The following is a 17203-nucleotide window of genomic DNA, read 5'->3' as shown; positions in this document are numbered from 1 at the left end:
AGCCAAACAAGCTGGCCTGATGGGGGTGGAGAGCTGGGAAGGGAAGGGTAAGGACCAGTCTGCCTAGAAGGAAGGATGCAGCTTTCCGCTCCAGAATGCAATGCGGTACCAGGAATTTGTGCTATTAACACCAAAGAACCTTTGAAGCTTTAGGAGCAGGAGATGTGGATGATTAAAAAAAAAAAGGCAGCGATTCCTGTCCATGTTTGATAGACATCAGGTTTTATTGGCTCAGCTTCCTCGTTCTACTGCAACCTGGTTTTACTCATTCTCCTCCCAGTGATGCAGTAAAACTTGATTTCTTCCATTCAGGGAGATTGTGTTCTCTTTATTCCCCACTCTTCTGCAGGAAGCTGGAAGAAAATATCAGTCCTTTGAGTTTGCTTACCCCTCTTGCTGTGACTGCTCACCTCCGGTGATGGCACTTTTACCTCTGTCTTTACAGTCTTTTTAAGCAGACACATTGTATCAGAAGTCACAGTCTGAATTTCATTTCTCACATGGGAGAAGGCTTACATTACACCTTTTACAAGGCTGCTTCACCCTCATTTTAGGCATTTTCAATCCATGGAAAAACAGCACAATGAACTTGAACCCTCAGTTTTCTAGTAAATCTAGCACCAGGCTTCTTGCCCAAATAACCTGACGTTTTTATTGTTTTCTCCTTCACCCTCACCAGGTTTATTGCAGTTTCTAATTTGAGCTCACGGTGATAGCCAGACACCAGACTGCTTCATTTTCTTTTCTTTTTTTTTTTTTTTTTTTGACAGGCAGAGTGGACAGTGAGAGAGAGAGAGACAGAGAGAAAGGTCTTCCTTTTGCCGTTGGTTCACCCTCCAATGGCCGCCGCGGCCGGCGCGCTGCGGCCGGCGCACCGCGCTGATCCGATGGCAGGAGCCAGGAGCCAGGTGCTTTTCCTGGTCTCCCATGGGGTGCAGGGCCCAAGCACCTGGGCCATCCTCCACTGCACTCCCTGGCCACAGCAGAGGGCTGGCCTGGAAGAGGGGCAACCGGGACAGAATCCGGAGCCCCGACCGGGACTAGAACCCGGTGTGCCGGCGCCGCTAGGCGGAGGATTAGCCTAGTGAGCCGCGGTGCCGGCCCCAGACTGCTTCATTTTCAAGGGGATTTCTCTGTGTGCACTGACCCTGAAGCTTAGAACTGTGAACCACAAAAAAATATATACATAATGGAACTTTCAAGGAAAAAAACTATATAGCTTTATTGGACTTTTTGAATCTATCCACCCCTGTGGAGAAAGATGATTACTCTCCTGGGAAAAATGTCTTAAAAACAAAAAAGGAAAGAAAGATAGCATTCCTAGTCTGTTTCTTTGTATGACTTATCTGCATCACATGTATTAAGTGGTTTAGGAGGTAAAAATACACATAGGCATTCCATACAGAACTTGAAAGGGGCTCATTCTGCTAAGGATAGTGTGTAAAATCGAAGGGGCTCTTTTTCAGTTGTACAGCCCTGAAGTCAGGAAGGATTTGTACAGATCATTGGTGCTGGTGGTCTTTATGCCCTAATCCTCAGGCCTGAGTCCTGAGGGGGGACACTTCAGAAAAGGTTTATTTGTTTCAAAGGCGGAGTGACTGTGAGAAGGAGACAGCGAGATCTTCCATCCACTGGTTCACTCTCCAGATGGACACAGGAGCCAGGGTGGGGCCAGGCTTTAGCTATCAGCTTGGAATCCCATCTGGGTCTAAGTGAATGGCAGAGGCCCAAGCACTTGGGCCAGCTTCCTTTGCTTTCTCAGACACATTAGTAAGGGGCTAGATTAGAAGGTGAGCAGCCAGGTCTTGAACCAGTGTCCCAATATGAGATGCTGACACCAAAAGTGGCAGCTTAACCCAGTGTGCTGCAACACTGGCCCCAGGTTTTCCTGTTTATAAAGAAGAACTTTTCCTAGTGAGAGAGAGGGAGAGAGATCTGCAAACTGTTGCTGGTGTCCAACTACACAGGTGATTTCTGAACTCTAATAGACATCTTAATAATAAATGCAGATAAACACAGATTGACGTGGTTCCTGGTGTTGTGATCCTAATTTGTAACCACAGTAGAGCGTGGTTAGGTAACTGTTATTAGTGGAACAGCGTACAAAGAGGGCTTAACATTGTATTTCAAATTAGAATTTTCTGAACATATTCTTTTACTTTTTTCTCACTGAGTTTGAAATCTAATGCCAATAGAATCATGCGAAAGTCTTTGTGAAGTGGAAATTTTAGGTTTGAATATTGTGACAGCAGGTGGAGCTAGTAGTAGGCACTCTCTTTCTAGGCCATTTTAAAAGCAGCAAGATGTTAAAACTTTGTGTTTCATTACAAGGCTTCAGGAGATGTAAATGATTATGTATTGGCTTTGGAAAGTGATGGTGTTAGTACAGCATGAGAGCCAAGCTGAATGAAAGTTCCCTTTTCTCAAAAAGTCATGTATTGCCTTGGAAGGCCGAAACAAGTGAAGGACATGGCCGGGAGGGGTGTATTTACAGTCCAAGAACTCAGGCACTTTGACCCCTTCAGAACTGACGTTAACAAATAATGGATATGATTCTGTGGGAAAACAGTGTAAAAGAACATGCAGGGTTACTTTTGCTACTAGATTGTTTCTTTAAGCAATCTAAACTGTTCATTATACATTTCAAGTCTACATAAATTTTTCTCCTGGTAAAAAATGAAACTTTTTTTTGTGCCCACAAGACTGTGAAATAAAAACCTGAATATAGTTCCAAATACTGATGCATTATCTGAATCCATAATCTAGAAGAGACGGCCACACATGTGCTGTGGAACTGTGTTTTTTCCACCCTCATCATTTCTCAAAGTTAGATGCAGTGATAAGTAAAAAGCAATTATGCTTCTGTTTCCTTTCTCTGAATTTCGTTTGTTTTACTGGATTATTATATATTAATAAATTGGAGTTTCTACATTTTTTTTTTCGCTGGCTTTGTGAACAAAAAAGTGACCTACTTTTGGGCGATAGTTTGCAGAGCTATAAGATTATTTTAAACATATATTGTAATGCTTTTTGCTGAAAACTGGAAATAAGACCTTCCTTTTAGTTAGCATTTGTTTGTTATATGTTAACATATTCAGAAAACCCAGTGAATGCCTGCCACATGCTAGGCATCATGCTAAACGCTGGGGATGAAATTTCAAAAATGTGTACCGCCTTCCTTCAACACGTCTCAGACAGCCATGTGGCCACATGATTACCATAAACTCCTCAGGGTTACAGAAAAGGGACTCAGCTGAGAGAAACCAGAGATGCCTTCAAAGAAGAGTTAACGCTTAAGGTACATCTGGAAGAAGATAGAAAGATTCACTAGGGAGACGAAAGGAGAAAGTGCATTACAGGCAGTGTTTTACACTTGCAGAGATAAGGGGTCCCGTAGAGCATTGCCTAGGGGAGGCACCAGGAAGCTGTGGAGGAAGGCTAGCGAGGTGGGCTGGGGTAAGAGTAGAAAAGGCTACCAAGAAGTGCCCAGGATACCTGCCATGGATACTACCTCTTGACGCCCCAGACTCAAACTCTCTTGTTATGTTTCCCCATTCTTTCCGAAAAGTTCTCCCATCTTATGCATTAACTATGGGTCTAATATATTTTTTAAAGATTTATTTACTTGAAAGGCAGCTATACACAGAGATGGAGAGAGAGAGACAGGGACAGGGAGGGGGAGGGGGAGGGAGGCGCTTCCGTGTGCTGGTCCACTCCCCAAATGGTTGTAATGACTAGGGTTGGGCCAGGCTGAAGCCAGGAGCCAGGAGCTTCCTCTGGGTCTCCCAAGTGGGTGCAGAGGCCCAAGTATTTGGGCCATCTTCTGCCGCTCTCCCAGGGGCATTAGCAGGAAGCTGGATCCAAAGTGGAGCAGCTGGTACTAGAACTGGCACATGGGATGCTGGCACTACAGGCAGAGGTTTAACCCTGTATGCCACAGCGCTGGCCCCTGATATATGTTTTAAATTCTTGCTGTCAAAGGAGAGCTGCATAGAACACACTGTGCTGGCCTGATTCCAAGCCCCCATCAGAACTTGCCTCACCAGTGTTTCTGCTTCATTGGCCCTCTTCTACCTAATCTATAAAACTTTCTCCAGACCCCTGATCAAGAAGTCAGATTTCAGAATGACTCCTGGCTCCTTGCTTGTCCACTTTTTAGTAAACTGTTTCCACAAGACATTGTCTTTGATGTTTGGCCTTCTGATGCACATGGCAAATGGACTCATTTTGGTTCAGGGACATTATCATTATCACTGGATAAATTATTAAAAGGCTTTGATAAGTCTAGATGCTATTTAATTGACTAGCTTTTGGTGTTCATGAAACTAAAGTGATGGGTATGCTCTTAGGGCAACACAGCATGGCCAGGCTTCAATATTAACCTCACCTAGCAGGTTTAAACTTGAGGGGTCTTCAAAACACACATAGAAAATGTGTTGTGAAAAAACTATACATGAATTTCAGAATTTTTTGTGCTAAATAGAACTTTTTTTTTTAAACTTTATCAATGAAAGGCAGAGTTATGGAGAGGGGTCAGGAGAGAGAGACAGAGAGCTTCCATCTGCTGGTTCACTCTCCAGATAGCCACAAGGGCCTGAAGTCAAGAGCCAGGAGCTTCTTCCAGGTCTCCCACGTGGGTACAAGGGCCCAAGGACTTGGGCCATCCTCTGGTGCTTTCCCAGGTACATTAGCAGAGAGCTCGATTGGAAGTGGTGCAGCTGGGATTTGAATCTGTGCCCCTACGGGATGGCGGCTCAATCCACTGCAACACAGCAGCAGCCTGCTAAATATAGAGCTTTTAATTCCACTTTTTCCATGAAATTTTTGAAGTATCCCCATATGTCTTCTGGCCACAGAGTGATTAGATGAGAATGGAGCTACCTCAATTCCTTTAACCTTAACTGCTGATAGGAATAGTGATAGAAATAGTGCTCTTTGAGATGTGAAGTCATTGCGGTGCATACAGTTGGCCCTCTGCATCCACAGAATAGGCATGTGCAGATTCAATCAACTGGATAAAAAATATTTGAAAAAAATTGTACAGAATTCTTTTTCTTGTCATCATTCCCTGAACAATAGCATGCTAACTATTTACATAGCACTGGCCTTGTATTAGATAGAATAAGTCATCTGGAGATGGTTTGTTTTTTGACAGACAGTGAGGGAGAGACAGAGAGAAAGGTCTTCCTTTTCCGTTGGTTCACTCCCCAAATGGCCGCTATGGCCAGCACTGCCAGGAGCCAGGTGCTTCCTCCTGGTCTCCCATGAGGGTGCAGGGCCCAAGGACCTGGGCCATCCTCCACTGCTTTCCTGGGCCACAGCAGAGAGCTGGACTGGAAGAGGAGCAACCGGGACAGAATCCGGCGCCCCAACCAGGACTAGAACCCGGGTGCCGGCACTGCAGGTGGAGGATTAGCCAAGTGAGCTGCGGCGCCAGCTGGAAATGATTTAAGGTATACAGGAGGCTAACCATGGGTTGTATGTAATTACTGCACCATTTTATAAAAGGCATTTGAGCATCCATGGGTCTTGGTACCTGTAGGAGTTTTGGAAGCAATCCCCTAAGGCTCCCTGCTGCTGATGGTTTACTGAATGCCTGCAGGCACTCTGCTGAGGGCTGGGAGGTCTGTCCTGTGGCCCAGAGTACAGCCTGCTGCCTTCTTGACTTTTCCTCTTGGTTGTCTCCACCGAGCGTTGAACACTTAACACATCCAGACTGGAACCAGACATCTCACCTTATAATCCTGCTCTTCCCCCAGTGACTCCCTGAACCACCGAGTCATGAAGCAGAATCTATGGGTCATGCTTGACATCTTCCTTCCCACCTGCTATGTCTAATTCTCCATCAAGTTGTGTCATGTCTGTTCTAAAATGTGTCTGGAAGCCTTCTGCTCCTCATTCCCGTGGCCAGCACCCTAGCACCTGCGTCTCTTGCCAAAAGGCTTGTGACTGGCTTCCCCTGTTACACTTTTGCTTTTCCTGTAGTTCTTCCCCTCCCCCACCCCCATGGCAGTAGCCAGAAAGAGCTTTTGAAAATCTAAGTCAGGTCTTGTCACTTCCCAGTTGGATCGTTATAATTTCTTCCTGAATGAAACCCAAGTTATGTGCTGTGGTGCATGCGGGCCCGTGATTTCCAGCCTGGCCTCCCTCGCCAACCTCGTCTTCTGTTGTTTGCCATCTCTTGTTCACAATGGCCTCTTCACTTCCCACTTCCCCGCCCCAGGGCCTGGCACGTGCTGTTTCCACTGCCTGGCACGCTCCTGCTGCCGCCCCTTAGCCAGTTGGTATTGTCTCCTGGTTAGGTCTTAGCTGAGGCATCTCTTCCTCGAAGCGCATTCTCCTTCACCAGGGCGTGCCCTCGAGAGGATTCCCGAGACACCGTTTTCCCCTTCACTGCCCCTACCCCAGATGGCAACTTCAGGGACATTTGTGGTGGAGCCTGTGGCGTGACTGTCTCTCCTGCTAGCCCGGCAGTCCCTTGAATCTCGGAGGTTCTTTTTTCCTCTCCTTTTCCAGAGTTTAATACAGGGCCTGGCACTTAGTAGGTCCTGGAATGTTGTAAAAGGGTCAGTAAAAACATAAAGATAGATTTTTTTTTAGTTTATAAATCTCTACAAATACAGAAAAATTATTCTATTTTTTTTAAGCAATCAAAACTATTTTAGGAATGGAATAAAGTTCAGTATTACCTCACCAAAAGGAAAAGGGCATGTGTGGTTAATATATGATTTGGGGCTATTTTTAAAACAGAGTGATGACTTTTTTTAAAAAATGGAAATCCTGAGTTATAAAAATGAACTGCTCTTTTTACATACTTAGGACTCCCTTCTCTAAGATGTTTAAGCTCTTGGCTCCGCTCTTTAAGCCTACTACAAAGATCACATTAGAATTCATTTTCATAGACATCGTAAGCACAGTATCCAATCTCCCGTTATCATGCTGGGTTCTTTTATTATAGGAGTCGCAGGAAGCTGAGCCCGAGGCTGCTGAACACATCGTGGGGTGGATCCAGGGCTGGGGCTGGTGCCAGCTCTATTGTTGATGTAATACTCCCCCCACCTTTATGTGCAGTGTGCCATTGACAGCGACTTTGGAGAAACTACTTCTCTGACCCGATCTCCCAGTTGGAAAAAAAACCCTGCTGCAGTGACATCTGGCTAGGAAGGAAAAAGGGGATCAAAGGCGCATAAGGAAAACCTGATGAGACCTTCTTTAATAGCTAGTTTCGTGCCTGTCTGCCATCTCTGTTAGAGGGAAGGGTGCTCACTTTTCAAGGTCACTATCCCCATCCCCTGAAAAGATCCCATGAACCCTAAGAGTGTCCGTCACATTTGGCATTGATAGCAAGTGTTGGGTGTACCTACCTAGCGCTTAGCAAAACGTCTTAGTGACTATAGATCTTTTGGAGTAAAACTATTCACTGAAATTAAAATAAATTCTGATTATTTGTGTTATATATCACTTTTCATTTCTGTTTTTATTTTTTTCTTTAAGAGGAAAGCTGTCATCTCTGGAAAATTGCTTTTTCCCCTAAACTTCTAGGTGTATTACTTGAGGAGTTTGTAAAGATCATAAGGAAGAAGAAGGAGGCCCAACTATATCAGAATGAAAGAAGACACATCTTCACGGCTTTTGACATTCGCTGTAAGTGTTTTGTGGCTGTTGAGTGTGTGGATGTAGCAAATTACTACTAAGGAGCTGTAAATGAAAATGTATAATCAGTAAATCAAGTTACAGTCTATCTGAGAGGCTATTTGTTACATTCAGTATCAACTATGGTGTTGATGTAAATTTTTTCCTTCTCCATAATCTTAAGCTACACGGAATAATACTTATATATTTAATATATATTTAATTTTTATTTCTTATTTACTTGAAAGGCAGAGAGATGGAGAGAGACAGAGATAGACAGAATGATTTTCCAGCCACTGGTTCACTCCCTAAATGCCCACAACAGCTAGGGCTGGGCCAGGTCAAAGCCAGGAGCTGGGAACCTAATCTGGGTCTCCCATTTGGGTGACAGAGACCCAAATGCTCAAGCCGTCATCATCTGATGCCCCCCAGGGTGTGTTAGCAGGGAGCTGGAATCAAATCAGGAGCAGAGCTAGGACTGGAACTCAGGTATCCTCTATGGTACCCGGGCATCGTACGCAGCATCTTAACCACTGTGCCCAGTATCTGCCCCGGATGCAATGAGATTTATAGTTGGATCATGGTGTTTATAATTGTGCCTGCATATCTCTGTACTGTCCCTATATTGTAATGGACAACAGAAGGACTGGCCTTGTGGGGTTATAGACCACAAGTTACCTATGGAAATGTGGGAGACCGTGTGGCTTTCCCCTTCAGCTCCTACTTCCCTCACGTGTGATTGGGGAATTGTTTCCCCACGCCGAGTGTGACTGAGGGAGTTGCCCTCAGACCCCCCTTCCCCCACCCCCAGCTCAAACATGGGATGAAAAGAGACCAGGCTCTGTGTCTTAGCTGCTGTGTGGTCACTCCCCAAATAATAATATAATTCTAACATGGAGCAAGAAAAAAAAAGTGAATTTTGAAGACTGAATTGTTGTAGCAACTCACAAAGACCATTATTTCACTGAGTACCTTCACAGTCCTTCCCCGAGCAGCACGGTAGGATTGGAAGTGCCCTTGGAGGTCACCCAGGACTGCACTGTGGAGAATGCTAGTCCATTCTCAAATTCTTCCCATGAGACCATCTTGGATTACCATGTATGTAAAGTCAGCTATAAATTATTGCCATTTTCCTAGTAATATTTATGAAAACAGAGGTTCACGCAAATATCATGGCTGAAAGAACAGTTCATTGGGTTTATGGAACTAAGAAAATGTTTTCTGTTTTGTTTTCATATAGATCGTGGATTTTTAACTTTGGAAGATTTCCAAAAAGCCTTTAGGCAGGTGGCTCCCAGATTGCCAGAGAGGACTGTTCTTGAGGTCTTCAGGTAGGCACCGACATCTTCACTCAACGTCTGCTCCTTGACTTGCCATTTGCTTTTACAAGTTTTATACTTCCTTATGCTGGCTTTTCACTTGTGAACAGTTTCACAGTGTGGTGTCATGGTCTGGGCGAGAACTCTGAAGTTATCAGTGAATCTATCTCTACTCTAGACAGTAGGCACTAACGTGGACCCAGTGGAAAGAGTGCTCATATCCCAGGCAAGTGCATGAAAACACTTGTGGTAGGAGCAGGAAGAAAGCAGGACCTCATATACTTATGCATAGAACAACAAAGAAAAACCTTCATAGATACGCTCATGTTGTCCTCTGGTCTGTATTTTAGTCAAACTCCGGTTTCACCTGGTTGTTGAGTTGTCTGGAGAGGAGAGTGGGAGTTACCTATGGGGACTCCTCATTCACTTGTTTCCCATGCTACACATGTTGCAGTTCACACTTACCTGACAACGTGATGTGACAAGTGTTAGAACTAGTGGTACAATGCCAGGTAGAACATCTGGGCTTGGTGCCAGGCTCCTCCTCCCAATTCCAGCTTCCTGCTAATGCAGACCCTGGGAGGCAGCAGGTGCTGGCTTACGAAGTTGGTCCCAGCCACCCATGTGGGAGACCTGAATTGAATTCTTGGCTCTTGGCTTCAGCCACAGTTGTTGCAGGCATTTGGAAACACTGTGTGTCTCAAATGAATAATACTACTTTTTATGAAAAGATTAGATTATGCAGTTTTCTGAACTAATCCTGACAGAGTGGACCAGTGTCTGCTAGGAAACTGCAGCCCGAAGGCGCTGTCAAATGCACGCACTTGCTGCCCTGGGAAAGTGGTGGAGCTGTCTTGTCTGACACCAAGCATGAGCCCTTCATCAGCCCTGTTACCAAGCACATGCATTAGGGGTCAGTGCACCAGGGAGAGCTAGAATACCAAAATAACAGAAGTTAAAAAAAGATAGAAGTGTATTTCGCACTCACACCAACATAGGCAACCAGGGCTGAATGACGGCACCGAAGAATGTGGATCCCTTTCCTGTTCCCTGGTTGCCTCAACACTTGGCTTCTCCTCCTTGCTTCCAGATGGTTGCTTAAGTTACAGCCCTCACATATGAATTCCCGCTAGATAGGAGGAGGGAAAGCCGAAGATATGCCCTTCCCTGTAAGGCTATATGTCTTTATCCTGACAGCCCAGTGACCGGATCTTAGTCCCAAGGCTGTATGTCTCTGTAAGGGGAGGGGAGCTAGGAAAATGGAATCTGCTCTGGGCAGTCACATGCTCACTCACAGAGGTGCTGATACGCAGGAAGGAGAGAATGGACAGTGGGGGACTTGCAGCAAATTTCTCGTTTGTGATACATCAACATAGTGTAAACTGACCAGCAGCCACCCTGTTCAATAGAAATTATCAAGCAGGTAATTTGAATAATTATTGCACTCAGTTTCATTAACAGTGACATGTATGAAATTCAGTGAGGCATCTGTCAAAGAAGAGCAAAGAAGTTACACCCAGATGTGCACTCAGTGCTATGGGGAGGTATTACTTAGTGGGTTAAGTCCTTTACAACATAGTAGCATCTTCGTATATGCTTGGCAATGAGATGCTAAGGAGTATTGTGTATGTCTACCACACAGAGGTTGTGTTTAACAAAGGAACTAAAAATTGTTACTCTTTTTCCTTTTACAAAAAGGCAAGTCCAGATTTGCTGACTTTATGTGTTAAATGGTTTTAGTAGATGTTACCTTACAGAGATTTTTGAGAAATATTCTAAAATATTGCCCTTCACCATAAAAGCCACGTTTTAACAATGGATGAGACCTGTCCTACAGGGAGAACATTTTTTTAAATGGATGTTTGGTAATGTGATTTTACTTTAAAAAATGATGTGTGTCACCTGTTAAAACTCTTCATATCTCTGTGTTCAATAACTTAATTGTAGAAATCTGGTTTAAAAAAATTTCATAAAATTTCACTGGTTTTAGGATACATTTTTTAAATATACAAATTCAGTAGCTTTGATACTTTTTTTTCTTTTTTTTTTCTTTTTTTTCTTTTTGACAGGCAGAGTGGACAGTGAGAGAGAGAGACAGAGAGAAAGGTCTTCCTTTGCCGCTGGTTCACCCTCCAATGGCCGCCGCGGCCAGCGCGCTGTGGCTGGCACACCGCGCTAATCCTGATGGCAGGAGCCAGGTACTTCTCCTGGTCTCCCATGGGGTGCAGGGCCCAAGCACTTGGGCCATCCTCCACTGCACTCCCTGGCCACAGCAGAGAGCTGGCCTGGAAGAGGGGCAACCAGGACAGAATCCGGCCCCCCGACCGGGACTAGAGCCCGGTGTGCCAGTGCTGCAAGGCGGAGGATTAGCCTAGTGAGCCGCGGTGTCAGCTGCTTTGATACATTTTTAAGAGCAACTAATCCATATCAGGAAAGGTGGACATTTGGTAGTGGAGTTTCATTTAACAGTAACAATCAAAAAAAAATTAAAATGCAAAATAAATTGAAAATCTTCTAACATTTTGCTCTATCAGAGAATAGAATTAAAAAATTGAGTCTCTCAATGCCATGATGACCTTTTTTCCTTTAGATCTATGTATTTTCTGGAAGTGTCTATGACAACTGTTAGAACTAAGCATCAAAACAAATTGAACTTTAATTGCTTAATCACAAAAGATGGATTAAGCTAAGGTGTTCAGAAACAATAAAAAACATTGGATCACATTGTTCTTATTTCACATTATTAATAACTTCTAATGATAGCAAATAGTTATTTGCTGCTAATAATTAATATTTATATTAAGTCCTTGAGAAGTTTCTATGTAATTTTATAATGCATATAATATAATATGCTAGCACATTGCATATAATGTATAAATAAATATATTTATATTGTGGATTACATGCCGTAAGTTTTGTACTACTTGCTAGGGTTGTGTGATTGAAACATTTTGGAGAACACTGCAATAACACAACCCAAACAAGGCGTCTTAATTAATTGGATATGCCCTGCTTAAACTCTTAATTGTATTTTTTTTAAACATCACAATCCCTAAACCAGAAAAAATGTTGAATAAAAAGTATTAAATGAAGTTGTGAACCCAGAAAGGAGAGAAAAAATCCTCCCTTTTTGTGCAAATTGAAGTTGGGCAAAAAAACACAGATGGCTCATATTTAGCCCTGTTTCAATGGTGCAAGTAATTATAAAGGATTAAAAAAATAAAAATCATCTACTGAGGCTATTGGTGGTACAAGATTGTATAATGTTGCTAAGATTAGAAATTTTTGCAGAAACTTGAGTAGTTTTTGATGTAATTGACCACATGAATGGAGTTCATTCTCCTGAAGAAAGCTGGTATCTGAAGAACGCTCTCAGAAGACAGCTAGAGAAGGAGAATGTCAGCTAGACCAGTCATCTGTGGTTCGAATGAATGAAGTTTTCTTAGATTCTTCTAAATTATTCCCAAAGAAGTGTCTGAAGATCAAGAGTAGGCTCTTACCTTACAGCATGCTTTTGAATGACAAGTCATCATAGAAGAAATCAAAAGGGAAATAAAAGAATTCCTAGAAATGAATGAAGGTGACACCCTATCAAAACTTATGGGATACAGGAAAAGCAGTGTTAAGAGGAAAGTTTATAGCAATTAGCACTTACATCACGTAATTGGAAAAATATCAAATAAATTATGTAACTGTATCTCAAAGACCTAGAAAAACAAGAACAAACCAAATCCAAAGTCCGTAGGAAGAAAGAAATAATTACAATTAGAGAAGAAATAAACAAACTTGAAACCAAAAAAGATACAAAATGAAAAGTTGTTTTTTGAAAAAATAAACAATTGATAAACTGTTGGTCCAACTAACCAAAAAAAAAGGTGGGGGGGAGAAGACCCAAATTATTAAAATCAACATGAAAAAGGAGGTATTACCATGGATACCACAGAAATGAAGAGAGTCATCAGGAATTACTACAAACAGCTACATGCCTACAAATTAGAAAATCTAGAAGAAATGAATAGATTCCTGGAAAGATATAATCTATGAAAATTGAGTCATGAACACATAGAAAACCTAGACAGGCCAATAACTGAGATGGAGATTGAATTAGTAGTAAAGATACTCCCAACAAAGAAAAGCCCAGGACTGGATGACTTCACTACTGAATTCTTCTCAAACTATTCAGAACAACTGAAAGGGAGGGAATCCTCCCAAACTCCTTCTTTCAACTTCTGTCAACTTAATTCCAAAGCCAGGAAAATATGCAACAAAGCAGGAGATCTATAGACTAATATCCCTGATGAACATAGATGCAAAAATCCTCTACAAAATATTAGCTAACTGAATCCAACAACTCAGAAAGATCATTCACCCGGACCAAGTAGGATTTATCCTGGTATGCAGGGATGGTTCAACATGCAAATCAATAAATGCAGTATATCACATTAGCAAATTGAAGAATAAAAACCATATGATTATCTCAATAGATGCAGAGTAAGCGTTTGATAAAATACAACATCCCTTCATGAAAAAAACCTTAAGAAAATTGGATATAGAAGAAACATTCCTCAACATAATCAAGGCAATATATGACAACCCCACAGCCAGCATCATATTGTATAGGGAAAAGTTGGAAACACGTCCAACAAGATCTGCAACCAGGCAAGGATGCCCACCTTCCATTGCTATTCAATATAGTTCTGGAAGTTTTAGCCAGAGCCATTGGACAAGACTAAGAAATCTAAGGGATACAAATTGGAAAGGAGGAACTAAATTATCCCTGTATGCAGATGACATGATCCTGTATATAGGGAAACCAAGACTCCACTAAGAGACTATTGGAACTCATAAGAGAGCTTGGTAAAGTTTCAGGATATAAAATCAACACATAAAAATCAATAGCCTTTGTATATACAAACAATGCAATGGTTGAGAAAGAAGTTGTAAGGTCAATACCATTCACAATGGCTAAAAAAAATATTTAAATACCTTGGAATAAATTTAACCAAGGATGTAAAAGAGCTCTATAATGAAAATTACAAAACATTAACAAACAAAAGACACACCAAAAAATGGGGAAAAATATCTATGTTTATGAGTTGGTAGAATTTATATCATCAAAATGTCCATACTACTGAAAGCAGTTTACAGATTCAGTGTGATTGCAATCAAAATATCAAGGACATTCTTCTCAGATCTCAAAAAAATAATACTAAACTTCATATGGAAACACAAGAGACTGAATAGCTAAAGTAATCTTCAACAACAACAACAAAAGCCAGAGGCACCACAATACCATATTTCATGTGGTATGTGAAGACATACAACAACGTAGTTAAAATCAGAACAACCTTGTACTGGCACAAAAATAAACACGAATATTAGATAGAATAGAAACCCCAGAAATTAGTCCATGCAACTACAACCAACTAATCTTTGACAAACAAGATAAAATCAATCCCTGGAGAAAGGGCAGTCTATTCAACAAATAGAGTTGGCAAAATAGAATCTACACATGCAGAAGTATAAAACAAGACCCCTACCTTACACCTTATGCAAAAATCAACTCACAGTAGATGATAGTTTTAAGTCTGTGACCTGATACCATCTAATTACTAGAGGAAAACATCATGGAAACTCTGCAAGACATTGGCATAGACAAAGATTTCTTGAAAAAGACCCCCAGAAGCACAGGCAGTAAAAGCAAAAATAGACAAATGGGATCATATCAAATTAAGAAGCTTCTGCACAGCAAATGTTCAATAAAGTGAACAGCCAGCTGACAGAATGGGATAAAATATTTGCAAACTATGCAACTGATAAAGGATTAATATCTAAGATCTATAAAGAGCTCAACAAACTCAACAGTCACTGGGAAAAAGACATAAACAGCCATTTTTCAAAGGATGAAATGCAAATGGCTAACAGGTACATGAAATCACTAGCCATTAGGGAAATGCAAATAAAAATCATATTAAGGTTTCACCTCACTCCAGCTAGAATGGCTCTCATACAGAAATCAAAAAATAAGAAATGCTGGCAAGGATGTGGGGAAAATAGGTACCCTAATATACTGTTGGTAGGAATGTAAACTAGTACAACCATTATGGAAGACAGTATGGAGAAATCTGAAAATAGATCTACCATATGACCTGGCCATCCCACTCCTGGACATTTACTCAGAGGAAATGAAATCAGCATATGAAAGTGTTATTTGTAGGGGCCAGCGCTGTGGCGCAGCGAGTTAACACCCTGGCCTGAAGTGCGGGATCCCATATGGGTGCCAGTTCTAGTCCCGGCTGCTCCTCTTCTGATCCAGCTCTCTGCTATGGCCTGGGATAGCAGTAGAAGATGGCCCAAGTCCTTGGGACCCTGCCCCTATATGGGAGACCCAGAAGAAGCTCCTGGCTTCTGGCTTTGGATCGGCACAGTACCGGCTGTTGCGGCCAATGGGGAGTGAACCATCGGATGGAAGACCTCTCTCTCTCTCTCTGCCTATCCTCTCTATGTGTCACTCTGACTCTCAAGTAAAAAATAAATCTTAAAAAAAGAGTTATTTGCACACAAATATTTATTGCAGCTCAGCTCACAATAACTAAGCTATGGAATCAACCCAATGTCCATAATCTAATGACTAAATAAAGAAAATGTGTATATATACACTGTGGAATACTGCTGAGCCATAAAAAGAATGAAATCTTGTCTTTTGCAATAAAATGGTGCATGCTATTGGGAACCATTAAGATTATTGAAATAGGACAGTCCTCAAAAAGACAAGTATCATATAAACGTTTCCCTGGTATGTGATAATACAGAATGCAAAAAATGTTTAGGAATGAAATGACATCTTCTGATTTGATTATTGTTTTTAGCTCTTTTTTATACTCTTGTGCTCCTGTGTTCTTTCTGCTTTTATTTATTTGTTAGTGTCTCATTAAGCCTGTGAATAAATGGTATATTGAAATAATGTTTTTGCAAAAATTAAAAAAGGAAGGAAGAGAGAAATGGAGGGAAAGAGATAAAGGGAGGAAATAAGATTGTCTTTTTAAAATTGTACTTATGAAACAAATGAGATTTGTTCTCTTGATATTAATAAAATTTTTTTAAAATAGTAGTCTTTTTAGGAAGTATTTGTTCATATTGCAGTTTCATTTTACAAAACAAACCAAATGACAGTAAAATCAAACAATCCAGAGACTTGGACATAAGGATTCACAGAATCACTTCCCTCCATGACTTGATAGAAACACTGGTGTCTTGTTCTTCAACACTGAGAATACTACAGGAACTAATGGTGATGCTTTTATAAGCTTTGTGATTTGTTGTCTACTTTTCTGATATTGTTTACTGTAGTAATTCCATCGTGAATGAAAGCAATGGTTTGTAAGAAAACACTCATGGATCATTAGGACTCATAACATTCACATTCTGCTCTGTATTCCTAACTTCTTTTGTTTTAGTCTCAGTTTTGCAGTGAAATGAATTCGAAGTACACTTCCAAGCCTTGTGCCATTGTTTCTGCTTAGCTGGAGTTTATTCTTTAGTAGGGATCATAAGAACTGTATTCCCTGTTGTCTTTCATGTCCAGAAATGTTTATTGGGGCATTGTACTTAATAAAAATAGATGATGGCTTGAATGCTACCATTTTGAGTCACTTTCTTGGAGAAATCTAGTTAGTTGGAAGTCCTTTTATATTTTTTGTTAATATTAATTTCAAAAATCCTTGCTTTGTTCACCATGTCTCTTAGTGTATTTTCCACTTTGTGCTGAATCCAGTATGACTTTCTTTTTTCTGTCTTGAGTTTTCTCTTACATTTCTTTCCTGAGCTATATCTGTAGGTGTTTTATGTCCTTTTTTGACTTTCCTGTTATCTAGTTATTTATAGTATCTCTTGTAAGCTGATCTGTATCAACTTTCAACTCTTGTTTTATGGAAATGTTGGCTTTGTTAGGGGGCAACGATGATTCTTCACTGAGTGATTGAGTCGGGGATGCTCACTGTAACTTTTTGGCATAAATTAATGAAAGTGAATTTTCTACTGAGGTGAGGGTTATGAAAAACAAATTACTTCCTTAAACCAAGTGATATCTCTCACATAAAGTACAAAATCAAAACTTGGTGCTACTATTTTTTCTCTAAATATATCATAAGATATATCATAGTTGAATTTTGAAATTTGAGATTTGTTTCGGTGTTTAAAATTTGAGACTTTGGTTTCTTCTTAGAGCTGGCAGTCATTATTATTTTTTTTTT

General features: G+C 41.2%; 1 protein-coding gene across 8 annotated transcripts in view; it reads left to right on the top strand.

Moving 5' to 3' along the window:
• Nucleotides 1-17203, top strand: part of EFCAB11 (EF-hand calcium binding domain 11) — a 178325-nt gene that overhangs the window by 15090 nt on the left and 146032 nt on the right. For all 8 annotated transcript variants that reach the window (XM_089322642.1, XM_002719686.6, XM_070065524.2 and 5 more), the window contains exons 4-5: nt 7543-7644; nt 8873-8963. In XM_089322642.1, the coding sequence (XP_089178768.1) occupies nt 7543-7644; nt 8873-8963 (193 nt within the window). The remainder of the gene's footprint in view (nt 1-7542; nt 7645-8872; nt 8964-17203) is intronic.

This window comes from Oryctolagus cuniculus, chromosome 20, assembly GCF_051225735.1.
Source record: "Oryctolagus cuniculus isolate XC-2025 breed Fujian yellow rabbit chromosome 20, ASM5122573v1, whole genome shotgun sequence".
Classification (NCBI taxonomy): Eukaryota; Metazoa; Chordata; class Mammalia; order Lagomorpha; family Leporidae; genus Oryctolagus; species Oryctolagus cuniculus.
Note: the sequence above shows the minus strand (reverse complement) of the source record. Positions and strands in the feature narration are given on the sequence as shown.